Source organism: Chionomys nivalis, chromosome 4 (genome assembly GCF_950005125.1).
Source record: "Chionomys nivalis chromosome 4, mChiNiv1.1, whole genome shotgun sequence".
NCBI classification, from domain to species: domain Eukaryota; kingdom Metazoa; phylum Chordata; class Mammalia; order Rodentia; family Cricetidae; genus Chionomys; species Chionomys nivalis.
This window is the reverse complement of record NC_080089.1, coordinates 105,416,797-105,433,481: the sequence shown is the minus strand read 5'-3', so window position 1 is coordinate 105,433,481 and position 16,685 is coordinate 105,416,797. Positions and strand designations below refer to the sequence as shown.

The following is a 16,685-nucleotide window of genomic DNA, read 5'->3' as shown; positions in this document are numbered from 1 at the left end:
AAAGAACCGAGTTCATCACCAGCACCCATCTCTACACCAGGACCAAGCCCTTTCCCTGGGGAAATGGTAACCATTCCCTCTTCACAACCCTCAGGTAAATCCGTTTCTGACCGGATATGAGGACAAACAAGGGAGCCTGGGCCATCACCTAGGCAACAGCGCCACAGCACTGGCTTGGACGTTACTCTGCAAGTGAACCAGGAAAGTGTATGGGGCCCCATTGCCCTACATGTAACAGCTATGGCAAAAGAGGCACAGATTTTCCCTTCCTTTTACAATGATAAATGATAAGTGAACATAATATATAAGAATTTTTCGTTGAACAAAAATACTTACTGGAATATAAAAAGAGCTAACAGAAAACTCCACTAATGTCAAAGAGAGAGATTTTCAGAGAACTGATATTTTGCCCCATATCATCTCTATTCAATGTCAACCAGACACACGCATTGCCCATGTAATTTTAAAAAGTGGAGCGCCAGTAAGATGGTTCAGCAGGTATTAAAAAAAAAATTAAGGGGCTGGAGGGATGGCTCAGTGATTGAGGACACTGCCTGCTATTCCAGAGGTCTTGAGTTCAATTCCCAGCAATCACATGGTGGCTCACAATCATCTGTAGTAAGATCTGGAGACCTCTTCTGGCCTGCAGAACACTGTCTACATAATAAATAAATTCTTAAAAATAAAAGAAAAAATTTAAAACCCTGAACAGAGCTACACATGGTGGCATGCACTTTCAACCCCAGCTCTAAGGAGGGAGAAGCAGGTGAATCTCTTGTGAGTTTGAAGCCAGCCTGGTCTACATAGAAAGTTCCAAGATGGCCAGAGCTATTGGTAATAACTGGGGCATTGTATTGCTAAATTAATAGATTTTATCTCAAAAAAGAAAATGCATACACACATACTAAAAAATAAAAAACTAAAACTAAATGGCTGTGAAGTAGCACATGCCTAGTATAACCCCAGTGCCTGGGAGGCAGAAACAGGAAGATCAATGCCAACCTAGGATACATGAGATTCAGGTTTCAAACAAAACAAACAACGATCCTCCCCAATGAATGTGTGAATGAATGAATGAATTCATGTTACTTTGACTAGAATGGATCAAAGGCTATGAACACCACTCTGGTATCCTTTTAGCTTATATCTGGTCTCCAGTTTAAGAAGAATTATTACAGGAATTGGAGAGATGGGTCAGTAGTTAAGAGCACGTGTTGCTCTTGCAGAACACAGATTTGATTCTCAACAGCCACATGGCAGCTCACAACTCTAACTTCAGTTCCAGGGGTTCTGATGCGCTGTTGGCCTCCTTGAGTACTGCAGGAATGTTGTACATAGACACAAACAGGTTAACCACTCATACACATATGCTATTACAGAACATACACACAAACTAGGGGATGGGAATATAATTTGGTGATATGGCATTGGCTAGCATGTTTGAGGCCCTGAGTTCAATACCCAGCACTAAAAACAACCACAGTATCCCTCAATACAATCCAAGGCTACCTAACCAGTGTTAGCATCAACCTCAAAGGTATCATGATGGTGAATCTTCATTGTCAACTTGACTGGATTTAAATGACCGAGAAAACAACTCCGGGCATGTCTTTTCCAGAGGGGTTTAAAAAGGAGAGGGGACTTACTCTACATAGAGGCAGAGAATAAACAGACTAGGGTTCCAAGTGAATAAGGAAAGGAAAAGGAGAGAACCAAATGAACACTAGCACTCTTCTATCCCTGCTTCCTGACTGTGCACTCAATGTGACCCTGCCTTCATCATGATGGACTGCACCCTCAGACTGTGAGCTGACATAGACCCTTCCTCCCTTAAGTAGTTTTCTGTCTACAGACTGGCCCACAACAAGACTGTCCTTACTTCAGATGACTACTGTGGCACCCTGGTGGTCGCCAGGCCACTGAAAATTTGGTTCAGCTAGATATAAACTCGGGGGTTTCCAGGATCTCTCAAGGACTGACTGATAGTCACAAAAACACAAAGAATAATGCTAACTTTATAATTAGGATACTTTATTTTCTTTCTTTCTTTTTTTTTTTAAGATTTATTTATTTATTGCATATACAGTATCCTCAGTGCTTTGCCTGCAGGCCCGAAGAGGGCACCAGATCTCATTACAGATGGTTGTGAGCCACCATGTGGTTGCTGGGAATTGAACTCAGGACCTTTGGAAGAGCAGGTGGTGCTCTTAACCACTGAGCCATCTCTCCAGCCCTTTATTTTCTTTTAGTAAAGAATTCAGGTCAATAGCCGGGCAGTGGTAGCACACACCTTTAATCCCAGCAGAGGCAGGTGGATCTCTGTGAGTTCGAGGCCAGCCTGGTCTACAAGAGCTAGTTCCAGGACAGGCTTCAAAGCTACAGAGAAACCCTGTCTTGAAAAACCAGGAAAAAAAAATCCAGGTCAAGACTAGCCAAATGAAGAGACAAACACTAGAAGTGGGAAGGTCTCAAACACAAGTTCTATACCTTTTCTGCCCAGAATCAGGGCACATACCCTCCCAGCACAACAGTGTGTTCATATTGGGTTGTCAATAACGAACTCCAACTCCTTTGTTCTTCCCAGCATTAGACTACCTAACATAGGCTTGTTAGCACACATTTGCTATTCCAGTATGTAAGCTGAAACAGGGAGTTCATGAGTTTGAGCCAATCTGAGTTACATACTGAGCTCATTCCAGGGCAGCCTGAACTAGATACAGGTGCTCAAAAAAGGGGGGGGAGGGAGCAAGGTGTTGGTAGTGCACATCTCTAATCCCAGCACTCGGGGAGACAAAGGCAGGAAGATCTCTGTGAGTTCAAGGCTAGCCTGGTCGACAGAGCGAGTTCCAGGACAGGTTCCAAAAATTTACAGAGAAACTCTGTCTTGAAAAACAAAAACGAAAAAAAAAAAAAAAAAGAAAAGAAAAAGAAAAAGAAGAGAAGTGATGTAACGGTGGTGGTAAATGGTGGTAAGGTTAAAATATCAACTCTCATATAGCTGATTTTTCTGGGGACAAGTCCTTGACCTGAGTAATCGTTATAACATAAACACAGATAAGATCCAAGAGCTCAAGAACACCTAGCACATCTGTAACCATGAAATGAAGAAAATCCTGAATTTCAAGTGATGGAAGAATTCTCTTTGAAAGAAAACTTTGTGTGTGTGTGTGTGGTGCGCACGCGCGCATACCTCATGAAAGAAAGACAGAGGTCAAAGCATAACAAGGGAATGAGAATACAGCTCAGTTGGCAGAGTGCTGGCCTAGTCTTTGATGCCCAGCCCTGCATAACCCAGGAATAGTGAAACACACCCATATCTTTGTGGGTGGAGACAGGAGGGTCAGGAGCTCAAGGTCTTCCTCACCCTATCTTAGTAACTTTGAGGACTAGATGAGATTTTTTTCTCAAAAAAACCAAGGCTAGACAGAAAGCTCTGTAGATAAAATACTTGCTGTAGTTGCTGTGTAGCATGAGAACCTATATGGAAAAGCCAGGTCTGGTGGTAGGCACTTGTGGCTATGACACTGAAAAGGCAGGACAGATGGCTCTCTGGAGCTTGCTGGTCTCACAGACTACCCTACCCTATGTGAGCTCTAGGGCGGTGGTGGCGCACGCCTTTAATCCCAGCACTTGGGAGGCAGAGGCAGGCGGATCTCTGTGAGTTCAAGACCAGCCTGGTATACAAGAGCTAGTTCCAGGACAGGCTCCAAAACCACAGAGAAACCCTGTCTCGAAAAACCAAAATAAATAAATAAAAACCTATGTGAGCTCTAGGCTAGTAAGAAGTCTTGTCTCAAAAATATGAATAAATAAAAATGAAAAAGAAAGAAAAAACCCACAGTGGACAGCTCCTAAGAAATGACAAGAGGTTGACCTCTCTCTTACACACACACACACACACACACACACATCAAAGAAAATCATTTAAGAAAACTAAAGGGGCTGGGCAGTGGTGGCACACACCTTTAGTCCCAGCACTCAGGAGGCAGAGACAGGCAGATTTCTGTAAATTCAAGACCAGCCTGGTCTACAGAATGACTTCCAGGACAGCCAAAGCTACACAGAGAAACCATGTCTTAGAAAAAAAGAAAGAAGGAAGGAAGGAACGAAGGAAGGAAAGACAAGGGAGGAAGGGAGGGAAAAAAAGAGAGAACTGGATATTGGAGGTTCAGCTAAGGCGGCTGAAGCAGGAAGATGCATTAAGCTCCAGAGCTTTCTTTCAGTCAGCCTGGACAACATAAGGAGATCCCAGAGATCTTTACAAAGACAGCCAAGGCCGAGCTGGAAAGACGCTCAGCAGTTGAGAGCATGCTCTGCTCTTGTAGAGGAGTTCAGTTCCTAGCACCCACCCACATCAGGGGACTCAAGCAAGTACAACTCCAGCTTCAGGGATATCCAATGCCTCTGGCCTCTGTGGGCATCTGCACTCATGTGCATGTCATCACACACAGATACACACAGGAATATAATTAAAAACAATAAAAATAAATCCTTTTTTTTAAAAAAAAGACTAGTAATGTTCATTCATTTTAGTAAATTCCATCCCTCCTTTTTCTCTTTTGGGACAGGGTCTTATTATGCAGCCTCAGATGGCCCTAGACTTGCTATGTAGACCTAACTGTCCTCAAATTTATGAAACCTTTGTTTCTGCCTCCCACAGGCCGCAATTACAAGCGTGCATTACCATATCCGGCCTACAAGCCAATTTTAAAATCTCGTGTGCACTGAAGTTAACCAAACTCGGAATCAACTGGAGATCTAAACACAAGAACCTTGGAACATTGCCAAGCAGGTAATATCTGTTTTGTAAGCAGAGACACTAAGCATTAAACACTTGGTTTGGAAACAGCAAGACAAATCACGTATTTATTAATGGTCATGGAGTCAACAAACCTGAAGCCTCAATCATCTGCCCCCCAAAAAATCCACTAGACTAACAAAAAAGTGGAAAACCAGGTGCAGTGGAACACACCTATTAGCAAAACACTCAGGAAGTAGGGGCTGGAGGGTCCCAACTTCAAGGTCATCTTCAAGGCCAGCCAGGGCTCACGGGAGACCCTCTCTCAAAAATAAAACAAAATGAGGGAGGAGAAAGCCTGGCAGTAGTGGCACAAGACTTTAATCCCAGTAGAGGAAGGCAGATCTCTGAGTTCAAGACCAGCCTAGTCTACAAGAGCTAGTTCCAGGACAGGCTCCAAAGCTACAGAGAAACCCTGTCTTGAAAAACAAAAATAAAAACAAAACAACAACAACAACAAAAAAAAAAAAACCCAAGGATATCCTATTGCTTGAGTTTTTTTGTTTTTTTTTTTTTTTTTTTTTTTTTTTAAAGAGTCTACCTATGTAGCCAGGTTGACAGTGAACTCACAATCCTGTCTTGAGTGCTGGGATTACAAGTGTTCATCATCATTGTTGGCTTCTTTGCATTTTTTTTTTTTTTTGTGGTTTTTCGAGACAGGGTTTCTCTGTGACTTTGGAGCCTGTCCTGGAACTAGCTCTGTAGACCAGGCTAATCTAGAACTCACAGAGATCTGCCTGCCTCTGCCTCTGCCTCCCGAGTGCTGGGATTAAAGGCGTGAGCCACCATCGCCCGGCCTTCTCTGCACTTCTGACCAAACCTGAGGACCCAAGCTCAACCCACTAGGTTCATGTGGTGGGAAGAAAGAATTGACTTCAAAAAGTTGTCCCCTGACCTCCACAGGCCAGCCATAGCATACACATGCACACATACATGAACACATATATACATAAATTAAAGGTAAATGAACGAGGGAGCTGGAGAGATGGCTTAGTAGTTAAGAGCACTGGCTGCTCTTCCAGAGGACTCATGTTCAATTCCTAGCACCCACATGTCAGCTTCCAGTTCTAGGGGATTTCACCCTCACAGACAGACATGCAGGCAAAACACCAATGAACATAGAATAAAAATAAATCACTAAAAAAAAAAACAACAACAAGTAAACGGAATAAGAGCTATCAAAATGTTCATTCAGTGGGGAACTCACTTGCTGCCAAGGCTGACCACCTGAGGGAAGCAAGAACCTGCTTCTACAGGCCTCCCTGGCCTCCGCAGTCTCAGGAGCTGCAGACATTGCAGTGCTACAGCCTCTGTGCCTGGACTTACAACATTTTGGGTTTAAGCCCTACCATTAAAGGGGAGATAGCCCCACTGACTAGGAGAAAGTGTATAAAATTATACATCTGATAGAGGACTGTAACCACTGTATTCAAACAATTCCTATTACCCCCAAATTTAATCTTTTTTTAAATTTAATATGTTGTTGTTCTTTTTGAGACAGTCTCTACATAGTCCAGGCTGTCCTGGAACTCACTCTGTAAACCAGGCTTGCCTCAAACTCACCAAGATCCACCTGCCTCTGCTTGTGCTAGTATTATAAGGCATGTGTCACCATGCCTGGCTTTTAACCCCAAAATTAAATATCTCAGTGAGTTCATGGACAGCCTGGTCTACATAGCATGCTCCAGGTCAGCCAAGACTACACAGTGAGACCTATCTCAGCAGGAAAAAAAAAAGAAAAAGAAAAAAAATAGTTTGGGGTTATTTCCCCCTTGAAGTCTTGTCTTTTCCATTCAAAGGAGTTCTTTTTCATTTTTTCTTAGTAAATCTATTTCCAGGGCAGGTGGTTGTGGCAAATGCCTTTAATCCCAACACTCAGGAGGCAGAGGCAGGTGCATCTCTGAGTTCAAGGTCAGCCTGGTCTACAAAGTAAGATCTAGAACAGCCTCCAAAGCTACACAGAGAAATCATGTCTCAAAAAAACCAAAATTGATTAATTAAATTTATCCCTATGACTTGCTTAAAGAAAAAAAAAAGGAGGCCGGGCGGTGGTGGCGCACGCCTTTAATCCCAGCACTTGTGAGGCAGAGGCAGGCGGATGTCTGTGAGTTCGAGACCAACCTGGTCTACAAGAGCTAGTGGGCCTAGAGTGGTGGAACAAGTCTTCAATCTCAGCACTGGATAGGCTGAGGCAGGAGGACAAAAGTTCAGGTCTGAGCTCAGTTGCCAAACCCTATCTGGAAAGAAAAAAAAGGGAGAAAGGGCTTGATATTTCTGGTTATACACTCAAAAGACATGAAACTATCCAGCCACAGGTAAACCTGCCCAGAGTTTAGAGCAGCCACATTCAATCTACTTACAAAGCAGAAACACCTAAGTGACCCACCCATCATACAATGTGGCACAGTATGTGGACAATCAAGAAGGGAGGTTCACCTATTGTGGAATATTATTTTAAGGTGTGTTACTTTTGTTTATATTCTGCAACATTTGTTTAACAATGTAAAGATGTGCTACTTTTGTTGCATTTGTTTAACTCATGAAGCTGTTGATTCTCTGCGACAGCTCCTGCAGCAATGACCATTTCCCTACCCATTGTTACTTGAACATTTAAGCTAGACCACTCAAAACTAGTTATAAATTTTCTTTTTTCTTTCTTTCTTTTTTCCCCCTGGGACGGGGTTTCTCTAGATAGCCCTGGCTGTCCTAGAACTCCGAGTTCGGCCTACCTCTCTGCCTGCTGGGATTAAAGGTGTGTGCCACCACCACCCAGTTAGTTTGTATTTTCTAATATGATTTAACAATTAAACTCAATGGGAGGTCCTTGGACTTCCCAAAGGGCAGAGAACCCTGACTGCTCTTCGGGCTGATGAGGGAGGGGGACTTGATTGGGAGAGGGGGAGGGAAATGGGAGGCGGTGGCAGGGAGGAGGCAGAAATCTTTAATAAATAAAAAATTAAGCTCAAAACAGTCTCTCAACATGTTTGTTTTGTTCAAAAGGAGGCAAGTGGTTGGGAACTGTCTTGGTAGTCAAGGGTGCTTGCTCTTCTTGCAGAGGACCTGAGTGCATTTGTTCATCCACATCAGACAGCTCACACCTGCCTGTAACTCCAGCTCCAGGGGATCTGTTGTACTCTGACCTCTGAGAGCACCCACATACAGCAGCTATACACATGTGGCACACATATTAATACATAATCAAAATAAACCGGCAGGTGCTGACCATTGTGATGCACTTTTTTTTTCTTTTTGGTTTTTTTTGTTTTGTTTGGTGACAGGTTTTCTCTGTAGCTTTGGACCCTGTCCTGGAACTAGCTCTTGTAGACCAGGCTGGCCTCGAATTCACAGAGATCACCTGCCTCTGTCTCCCGAGTGCTGACAGTAAAGGCGTGCGCCACCACCGCCTGGCTGAGATGCACATTTTTAATCCCAGCACTACTCAGGAGGCACACGCAGGCAGATTTCATGAGGTAAAGGCCAACTTGGTATACATAATTAGTTGCAGTCATCCAAGGCTACATAGTGAGCCCTTGTATATATATAAAAAAATTAAAATAAAAAAATTAAAAAGCAAGCTAACTCTATTAAGTTAGTAAAGCGTTAGTGGAAGCAACCAAGAAAATGAAATTGCCCTTGACATCCTTACTTAAACTAAATGAACAGAATGCTACTTGTATACTTTCCTGCAGCCAACATAAAGTATTGATCATGTTCACCCATTTAATTCTATTGTTTTAACCCATAGTGAAATTTTAAAATCTAAATCTCTACATTTTAAGCGATTATATTTTAAGAAAAATAAATACATAACAAACCGATCAGAGATGGAATGACCTAACTGAAATTTCCTTTAAAAACTTAAGCAAAGGGAAAGAGGAAAAGGGGAAAAACATTGATAACTGTTGAATTGTATCAGCATTGGGGGAGGAGGTTCAACTGTTGAATGTGAGTGACAGCATTCAAGGCATTCAAGGGGTGGTTCAGTTCATCTTTTTTACTTGAAAGGTTTTCATTGAGGCAAAGGCAGGAAGTTCTTTACAAGTTCAAGGGCAGCTTGAGCTACCTAATGAGTTCCTGTTTAATCCAGGCTAATGACCTAGTCTCAAAAAAATAGTTTTCAGCCGTAACTCTTCCAGGACCGAAATCTGCAAATCAAGTTACCATCCTCTTATTCAGGACGAGCTGCCGAGTGCGGATGCAGTAGCCTTTGGATAGGAAGCAGGCTATGGGATCTAAAGGAAAGGCAAAGCAGCTTCTGGCGGGATCGACTTAAGCTCCGCGCCACCACGCGGACCAAAGAACGCGCACGCTTCATTCAAGGCTGAATCTGACAAATCACTCTCTGTGAACGCTCCGGCTCGGAGAACCGCGGAGCTCAATTTGGAATCGGCACACGCGGGGAAACCCAAGCAGCTCGGCTGGAGAGCTCTCGGGTCTCGGCCCAGGGCAAGGCCGGGCGTCGGGCCCTCAGCCCCGCTGGTCGGCCCGCGGGACCCTCCCTAGCCCCTTCGCTCCGTGCCCGCCTCGCACCTCGGCCGTGCCCCGCCCGCCTACCTTCCAGGTTCAGATCGTCCGAGTCGGTGTCACTCTCCCCGTCCTCTTCGACGAAGGCGACCGCGCTGGACTCCTGCGCGTGAAAGGTCGTCGGGGTGGCGATGAGCGTGTCTGAATCCTGGGCGCGGGCCTCGCGCAGGCGTGTGAAGTACTCCACTGCGAAGTCGACGAGGTCGGGCGGTTGCTGCCGCAGTACCTCCACGGTGTAGCCCTGCAGCAGCTCCGTGAGCCCCGGCGGGATCTGGATGTGGCTCATGCCGGCGACGTCCGAGGGGACCGGCGGGTCGGGGCCGCCGGCGGCCGCAACCTGCGCACTCCCTCACGCCGGCCTGTCACTCGGCGCCCGCGGTCTCCCGCGCGGCCCGCCTCGGCCTTCCTCGCGCCGCGCCTTGTTTCGGCCGGGTCTGTGTTTGTTGTGCGGGCCGCGCGACCCTTCTGCTACCAAGCCAGCCTGGCGCCGCTGGTGCTGTCACCCGGCCGCAGCCGCCGCCGCCGCCGCCGCGGGGACCGACGGGCTGGCGAGCTGGACGGGCGCGGCAGGCGCCCGGGTTGTGACGCACGCGGCCGCGGGCGTGCGCGTCCCCGCCGAGAGCTGGCACACAGTGCGCGTGCGCCGCTGGGCCGCCCGCTCTTGGAGCAGTCCATGGTCAAGGTGTGGGAGGCCCCGGAGATGAGAAAAGAGTGACCCAGCCGCGAGGCAGGCGGGTTGGTGCGTCTCGCCTGGTCACAAAGACGTTTCTCTTATGCTTTCAGAACAGGCTGAGAGCCTCTTAACCGAGGGCCAGGGACACTGATGTGACACAGGACCCCTCACCTTGATTCCTGCTCTAGTGGAGGACCAGAGGGTTCACTCTACTAAGGACATTATGACATTAATGCTAACCCCCAAAACAGGGATTCTCCCAGAGGAGAGTCGTCTAATAACACAGTACAGCAAGAACAAAGACCTGGGCAAGTCAGGACCACCTTGACTGACAGGTGGAACAAAACAACCGATTACAAGGCCCTGAGGAGTCTAGTGTAAGGTCCTGAGCTGTCAAAAGGGGAAGTTTTGTAGGAAGTGAAAGTTTCAGAGATAGTCATTTGGAAGCCTCGGGCAGAGAAATAACCCTGAAGGGCTCGCTGAGAGTGAGAAAAGGCCTGCAGGCAGGACAGACCTTTGGCCTTGTTCCTCTTCTTGGACATTTCCACCCCATTCTTCAGTCTAGACTTCACCTCTTTCCTCCTCACAAGACAGGGCCCTGGGTCACATTATTTGATGAAACTGAGCAGATATAGGCACTGTTACCTTTTGCCTCTGGGAAGAGGGCAGAGGTCAATTGGAGAGACCAGGCTATTACCCAACTTGCTTCCTCCTGTCACCAAACTTGAACAAAAAAAGATATCCTTCCTGGGAAATCTGGCCACGAATTCAGTGCTGGCCAAAGACCCGGTAAGCATAAAGCCCTCCTCCTCCCTGCCAGAACCAGCCGACAACTGAATAGCTGTCGATGTGGGAACCTGATGGGCATTTGAGATGGTTAAGCTCCACCTGGTAATTACCCAGTATTAATTAAGATCTTCTCTAGCACCGCCCATCCAGACTTGGCACAAACCCAAGACCTCAGTGCTGCTGTGAACTGAGCTGTCTACTTCACTGAAGTACGCTGTGGAGAGGCCAGTCCAGGCCCTTGGCTAGGGAACCTGTGATTACAAACATCTGTGCATCCCTGAATACGGCCCCTAACCCGGCGAAGTCTTTGATGTTAAATGGCAGGGAAGCAGTGTCCAGTGTGTTGCCTGGGTGCTTATTGAATACTTGTGAAGAATGAATGAATGAATAAATAAATGAAAAATTTCAGCAACAACAACAGAAGCAGAAACTGCTGTCCTGACTTCACAGTCTCATAACAGGTATCCTTTCCTTCAAAGCCATGCTTCTAACCGCAGAGCACGAAGGCCCCATTAAAGACAGGCAGTCTGGAGTCAAGCATGGTGCCAGGTAAATGCTTGTAGTCCCAGTACTTGGAAGATGAAGGTAGCAGGATCAGAGTTCGGTGCCAGCCTCTGTTACATGGTGAGTTCAAGCTAGGCTGGGCTACATGAGACCATCTCAAAAAAGAAAAAAGAAAAAGGAAACAAACTAAACAAGCAAAAAGACAAGCAGGCCTTTTCTGCTCTTGGACAGACTGACTCTAACAAGTTTTCCAAGATTCCAACCTTGCCATTAATACCAGAAACCACGGGTGTGCCTCCCATTGCACCATAATACCTAGAGAATTGTCTCCAAGCAACCTGACAGCCAACCTTTGGGAAAGGCAAATTCACAAGTCCAAGTCCTAGTTTTCTCACAGGATCAAGTCTTACGTATTTCAAATAGAGCACAGGCAGGTGAGGAGTTAGGACTCTGACCCCAATTACAAACCAGAAAGCTTGTTGACAGAGCTGGGTGTGGCCAGGGTCTCCTGGTGCACTGAAACCCTCCTGGCCTCTGGCCTTCCTGACTTGGTCACAGATGCAGCACTGCTCAACCATCCGTCCGTCCAGCAAACAGCATTCAGAGGACACCCTAACCTGGTGTAGTGCACATAACCTACAGTCCCCACTACTCAGGAAAATCACTTTTGTGCACAGAGTTTGAGGACAGCCTAGGCAACACAGAGGGATCTTTATCTTAGAAACAAAGACAAAGGACACAGACTGGGGCCGGAGAGATGGCTCAATGGTTAAAACCCCTTGTTGCTCTTGTGGGTCGGGTTCCCAGTTCTAACACAGTGACTCACAACTATTTATAACTCCAGTTCAAGGGGATCCAGGGGCACAGAGCTCTGCAGACACACATGGTGCACACAATGCATGGAGGCAAAACACTCATACACATAAATCTGAAAACAGTTGTCTGTCTTAAAGGGGTAGGATGCATATCAGTGAGAGGTTGTACTTCCTACCAGGTCTGCGTTCAATACCCAGAGCCCAGTGAAACCCAAAGGGCTAAAGTGAACAGAAGTTAGAAACCTAGCTGGACAGTGGTGGCGCACACCTTTAGTCCCAGCACTCGGGAGGCACAGGCAGGTTTAAGACCAATCTGATCGACAGAGCAAGTTCCAGGACAAGCTCCAAAGCTACAGAGAAACCCTGTCTTGAAAAAAACAAGTTAGAAACCTGCAGCTACTCCTCATCTGTCTCCGTATACCAGACTCACAGTGAAATTCGACAGCTTGAGCCCCACCTGACTACCTCCCTCCCCACTCTGCCCCCCAGAGGGCGTGGTCTATCACTTCCCTACCCTTCAACAGTAAGGACAGTAGTGAGGGCTGTCAGGAATGCCCATCTAACTAACTAAAAAGACCTTGTAATGAAAAAGGACATCCGGGACCTGAGCCCTGCATCTTCAACCTTTGTCCACTGTTACCATGGCAACCACACCCACCACAGCCAGTACTGACAAACAGCTGCTAAGAGCGAGCGACAATAGTGGGTGGGAAGAGCCTGCAGAAGAGCAATCAGTGGATGAGCCCTCATCTTACACTGCTATCTTCCTCACAACCCTCGAGTAATGAACCTCTTGCCCAGACCAAACCATCAGCCACAGAGACAGACAGGAATACAATGATGCTAATTCTCAGGTGGGACACATGCTGTTTAGCCCCACAACAGGGAAGGGTCTCAGTGAAAGCAAACTTAGGCAGGGTACCAACTGCTGTTTCTAGTAAAATAGTGAATTTCTTATACTCTTAATAGGTTTATTACTTAAAATCATTTCCCTCTCAGAGAACTCAGCCCCAGTGGAGACACAAACCACTCACTTGACCAAGAGGCCATTTGATGACATTAAAGTGTTGATTCTCCTGCCTCCTCCACTGGAGAGTTAGGATTACAGGCATGTCACCATGCTCAGCTTATTCAGGGTTGAGGATTGAACCAAGGGCCTTGGGCATACTTACAACACTCTTAAGTGCACTCTATCCCTAGCTCAGCTTCTTTAAGCCCCCTGGTCCCTACCTGTCCACTGGAACCCACTTGATCTCTGAGCACATCTGTATGCAGTCCCTCACTGACCCAGTCGGGTCCCTACCTGTCCACAGGAACCGGCTGGTTCTCTGAGCACATCTATATGCAGTCCCTCACTGACTCAGTGGGGTCCCTACCTGTCCACTGGACCCCACTGGTTCTCTGAGCACATCTGTATGCAGTCCCTCACTGACCCAGTCGGGTCCCTACCTGTCCACAGGAACCGGCTGGTTCTCTGAGCACATCTATATGCAGTCCCTCACTGACTCAGTGGGGTCCCTACCTGTCCACTGGACCCCACTGGTTCTCTGAGCACATTTGTATGCAGTCCCTCACTGACTCAGTGGGGTCCCTACCTGTCCACTGGACCCCACTGGTTCTCTGAGCACATCTGTATGCAGTCCCTCACTGACTCAGTGGGGTCCCTACCTGTCCACTGGACCCCACTGGTTCTCTGAGCCTGTCCTCCTGCTCACGTACTATCAATTTTGTCTATTTCATCTTAGAAGCAAGCATTAGCATTCATGAGCCTCTGATTAGCAGAAGACATAGGGGAACTTCCCTTTGCCCTCACCCATCTGTCCTTTAGTCTACATAATGCCTTCAGGAAGAGGCCACAGTCTTTGATCTAGGAGGTTTGATCTATCTTAACAAACATCCACGCTCCAGGGAGCAGTTAATTCCCAGGCCACCTGTTTCTGTACCTGTGAGCCAACCCATTCTTTGCTGGGACACTGTGTCCCAAGGAAGTGTCAGTGTCTGCAGTAACCAGGGGTCTGCTTTCGAGACACCTTAGGACAAGGAAAAACACTGGGAAGCACAATAAACAAGCGCTGAGGAGAGCCTTGAGACTCCCCACAGCAGAGAAAGCAGAAAAGGTGCCCTCAGGGAGCAGCAGGCCCTGAGGCCTTTCCAGGGACTATCAGAACTCTACTTGACACTCTCTGCTTGACTCACAGGCCAGGTACTTGGCCTTGATCCAGAAACACAGACAGGCCTCCTGCAGCCTGGGTCAAGTTAGCCCCAGGACTCCTGATAAGATCACAGAAGTTTCTTCAGGCCACCAAGACATGAGGTCCCTACTCTACTACCAACTTGCTAATGGTCTTTGTAGATCTTTTTATCCTGGCTGGGCTTTCTACATCTGAAAGTGAAGGTAAAAAATAATCTAAGTAAATATTGAGTTCAGTGAAGACTTGGGAAAAGGGAGTGGAGAGAGGTGAGTTCAGTGAAGACAGACTTGGGAGAAAGGAGTGGGGAGAGGCATAGTTCACTGGCAGAACATGTAATCTAATCACTAGCATTGCTTTCTTTTTTTTTTTTTAAATATTTATTTATTATGTATACAATATTCTTGCTGTGTGTATGCCTGCAGGCCAGAAGAGGGCACCAGACCCCATTACAGATGGTTGTGAGCCACCATGTGGTTGCTGGGAATTGAACTCAAGACCTTTGGAAGAGCAGGCAATGCTCTTAACCTCTGAGCCATCTCTCCAGCCCGCTTTGTTTCTTTTTTAAACAGGGAATTGAAGCTAGGGCCTCACATATCTCTTAAGCACTACTGGCCTTTTATGTTTTTATTTCGAGACAGCCTCACGAGTTGCCCAGGATGGCCTTGAATTCACTTTGTGTCACAGCTGGCCTTGAACACATGACCCTTCTGTTTCAGCCTTCTGAATAGCTGAAATGGTAAGTCCTGTACTACCCTACAATTGATAAAAGAGGAAAAGAAGGAAGGAAAGGAGGAAATGAGAGAATATGAAGAAGACAAAAAGGCAGGAGAGAACTTTGTACAGTGGTTCATGCCCGTAATCCCAGCACTTGGGAGGCAAAAGCATGAGGATCACTCACTCATTCAAGAGCCAGTTGGGCTACACAGCAAGTTTGAGATCAGCCTGGGTTACATAATGGGATGGAGTCAAAGAAAGAAACAAGCCTATGTGTTTGGGGGTTAGGGGGGCTTGGATTGGCTTCTAGCCTCTAAAGGCCATAGTGAACAAAATGCAGGGAGACGCATCCTTCATATCAAAACTAGTATCGCTATGCTTTTGAATGGCCGCTGCTGCAGCAAGCTGCCCGGTCCCTCGCCCTTAGCCTAGTTATAACATCAGGAATAGTGCCACGGGGCTTCCAAATGGCCGCTGCTGCAGCAAGCTGCCCGGTCCCTTGCCCTTAGCCTAGTTATAACTTTTTAAAATCTTCTGATCCAGGCCATTATCCCTGGTCAATCACTGTCTGGCTTCCACTTAACTGTGACAGAGAAATCATTGGGGAGGTCCCAAAATCCCCACCCCCACTCTATTCCCCACACTCCTGTCAAGAAGAGATATATATGGAACAGGTGGCATTTCAAAGACATCATAAAAGCCAGCCCGGGCTGGGAGGGTGTCACTTGCCATCTGCTCTGCTCCTGTCACAAACATGCCTCCAGGGCTTCCCTGTCGGACTTCACAGCCTCTGAAGGTGCAAAGGGATAAAATAATCTCCCCCATCATGAATATCAAGAAGCAAAACACTCCATTTTCAAATGGGAAGTATCTCCAAAGGAAAATGATCCTACACCCTACCCCATGAGAATGGCTGGCATTTTGGCTGAAATGCACATTACCCGAGCAGGCGCTTTCAGTCTAGGGACGAGACTTCCAGATAGGCTCACTTCCTGGGGAGTATTAAGAAGTGCTCCTAGGTGACTTGAAGAGAAGCCTGCACCCATGTCCTTTTCTGAAGTGTTCTCCTCTCTCAAATCTGCACTTAAAACCTAAAGTCTGTGCTCTCCATCGCTGTAATACATTGGTGGTAACTTTGCTTTCTTTTGTTTTTTGTTTGTTTGATTTGAAACAGGGTTTCTCTGTGTTGTCCTGGACATAACATTTTATGTCCTGGCCAGCCTGGTCTACAGAGTGAGTTCCAGGACAAGGTCCAAAGCTACACAGAGAAACTTTGTCTCAGAAAAGAACAAAAAAAACAAGAAACCAAAAACCGGGTGAGGGTGGGGCTGAAGAGATGGCTTATCAGTTAGGAGCACCTGCTGCTTTTCCAGGAGAACCAGAGTTTGATTCCCAGCACCCACATCAGGCAGCTGTGACTCCAGCTCCAGGGAATCTGCTGCCTCTGCCTCCTCAAGCACCCACACTCATGTTCACATACCCACATGCAAACACATAATTAAAAATCTTTCAAAATGTGAAATACTTTATTTTTGGTTGAGTATATAGCAAAGTTGGTAAAGAGCTTGCCTAACATGCATAGCGCCCTGGGTTTGGTCGCCAGCACCCCATAGACTGATTATGGTGACCACTCTTGTAATCTCAGTACTTGTGAAGGAAGGGAGAAGGATCAGAAG

General features: G+C 46.7%; 1 protein-coding gene across 1 annotated transcript in view; it reads right to left on the bottom strand.

Annotated features, from left to right (window-relative positions):
- Prkar2a (protein kinase cAMP-dependent type II regulatory subunit alpha) overlaps positions 1–9,905 on the bottom strand; it is a 67,381-nt gene extending 57,476 nt beyond the window's left edge. The window contains exon 1 of the mRNA XM_057767866.1: positions 9,353–9,905. Within this exon, the coding sequence (XP_057623849.1) occupies positions 9,353–9,608 (256 nt within the window). The 5' untranslated portion in view covers positions 9,609–9,905. The remainder of the gene's footprint in view (positions 1–9,352) is intronic.
- Between the last annotated feature and the right edge of the window lie 6,780 nt (positions 9,906–16,685).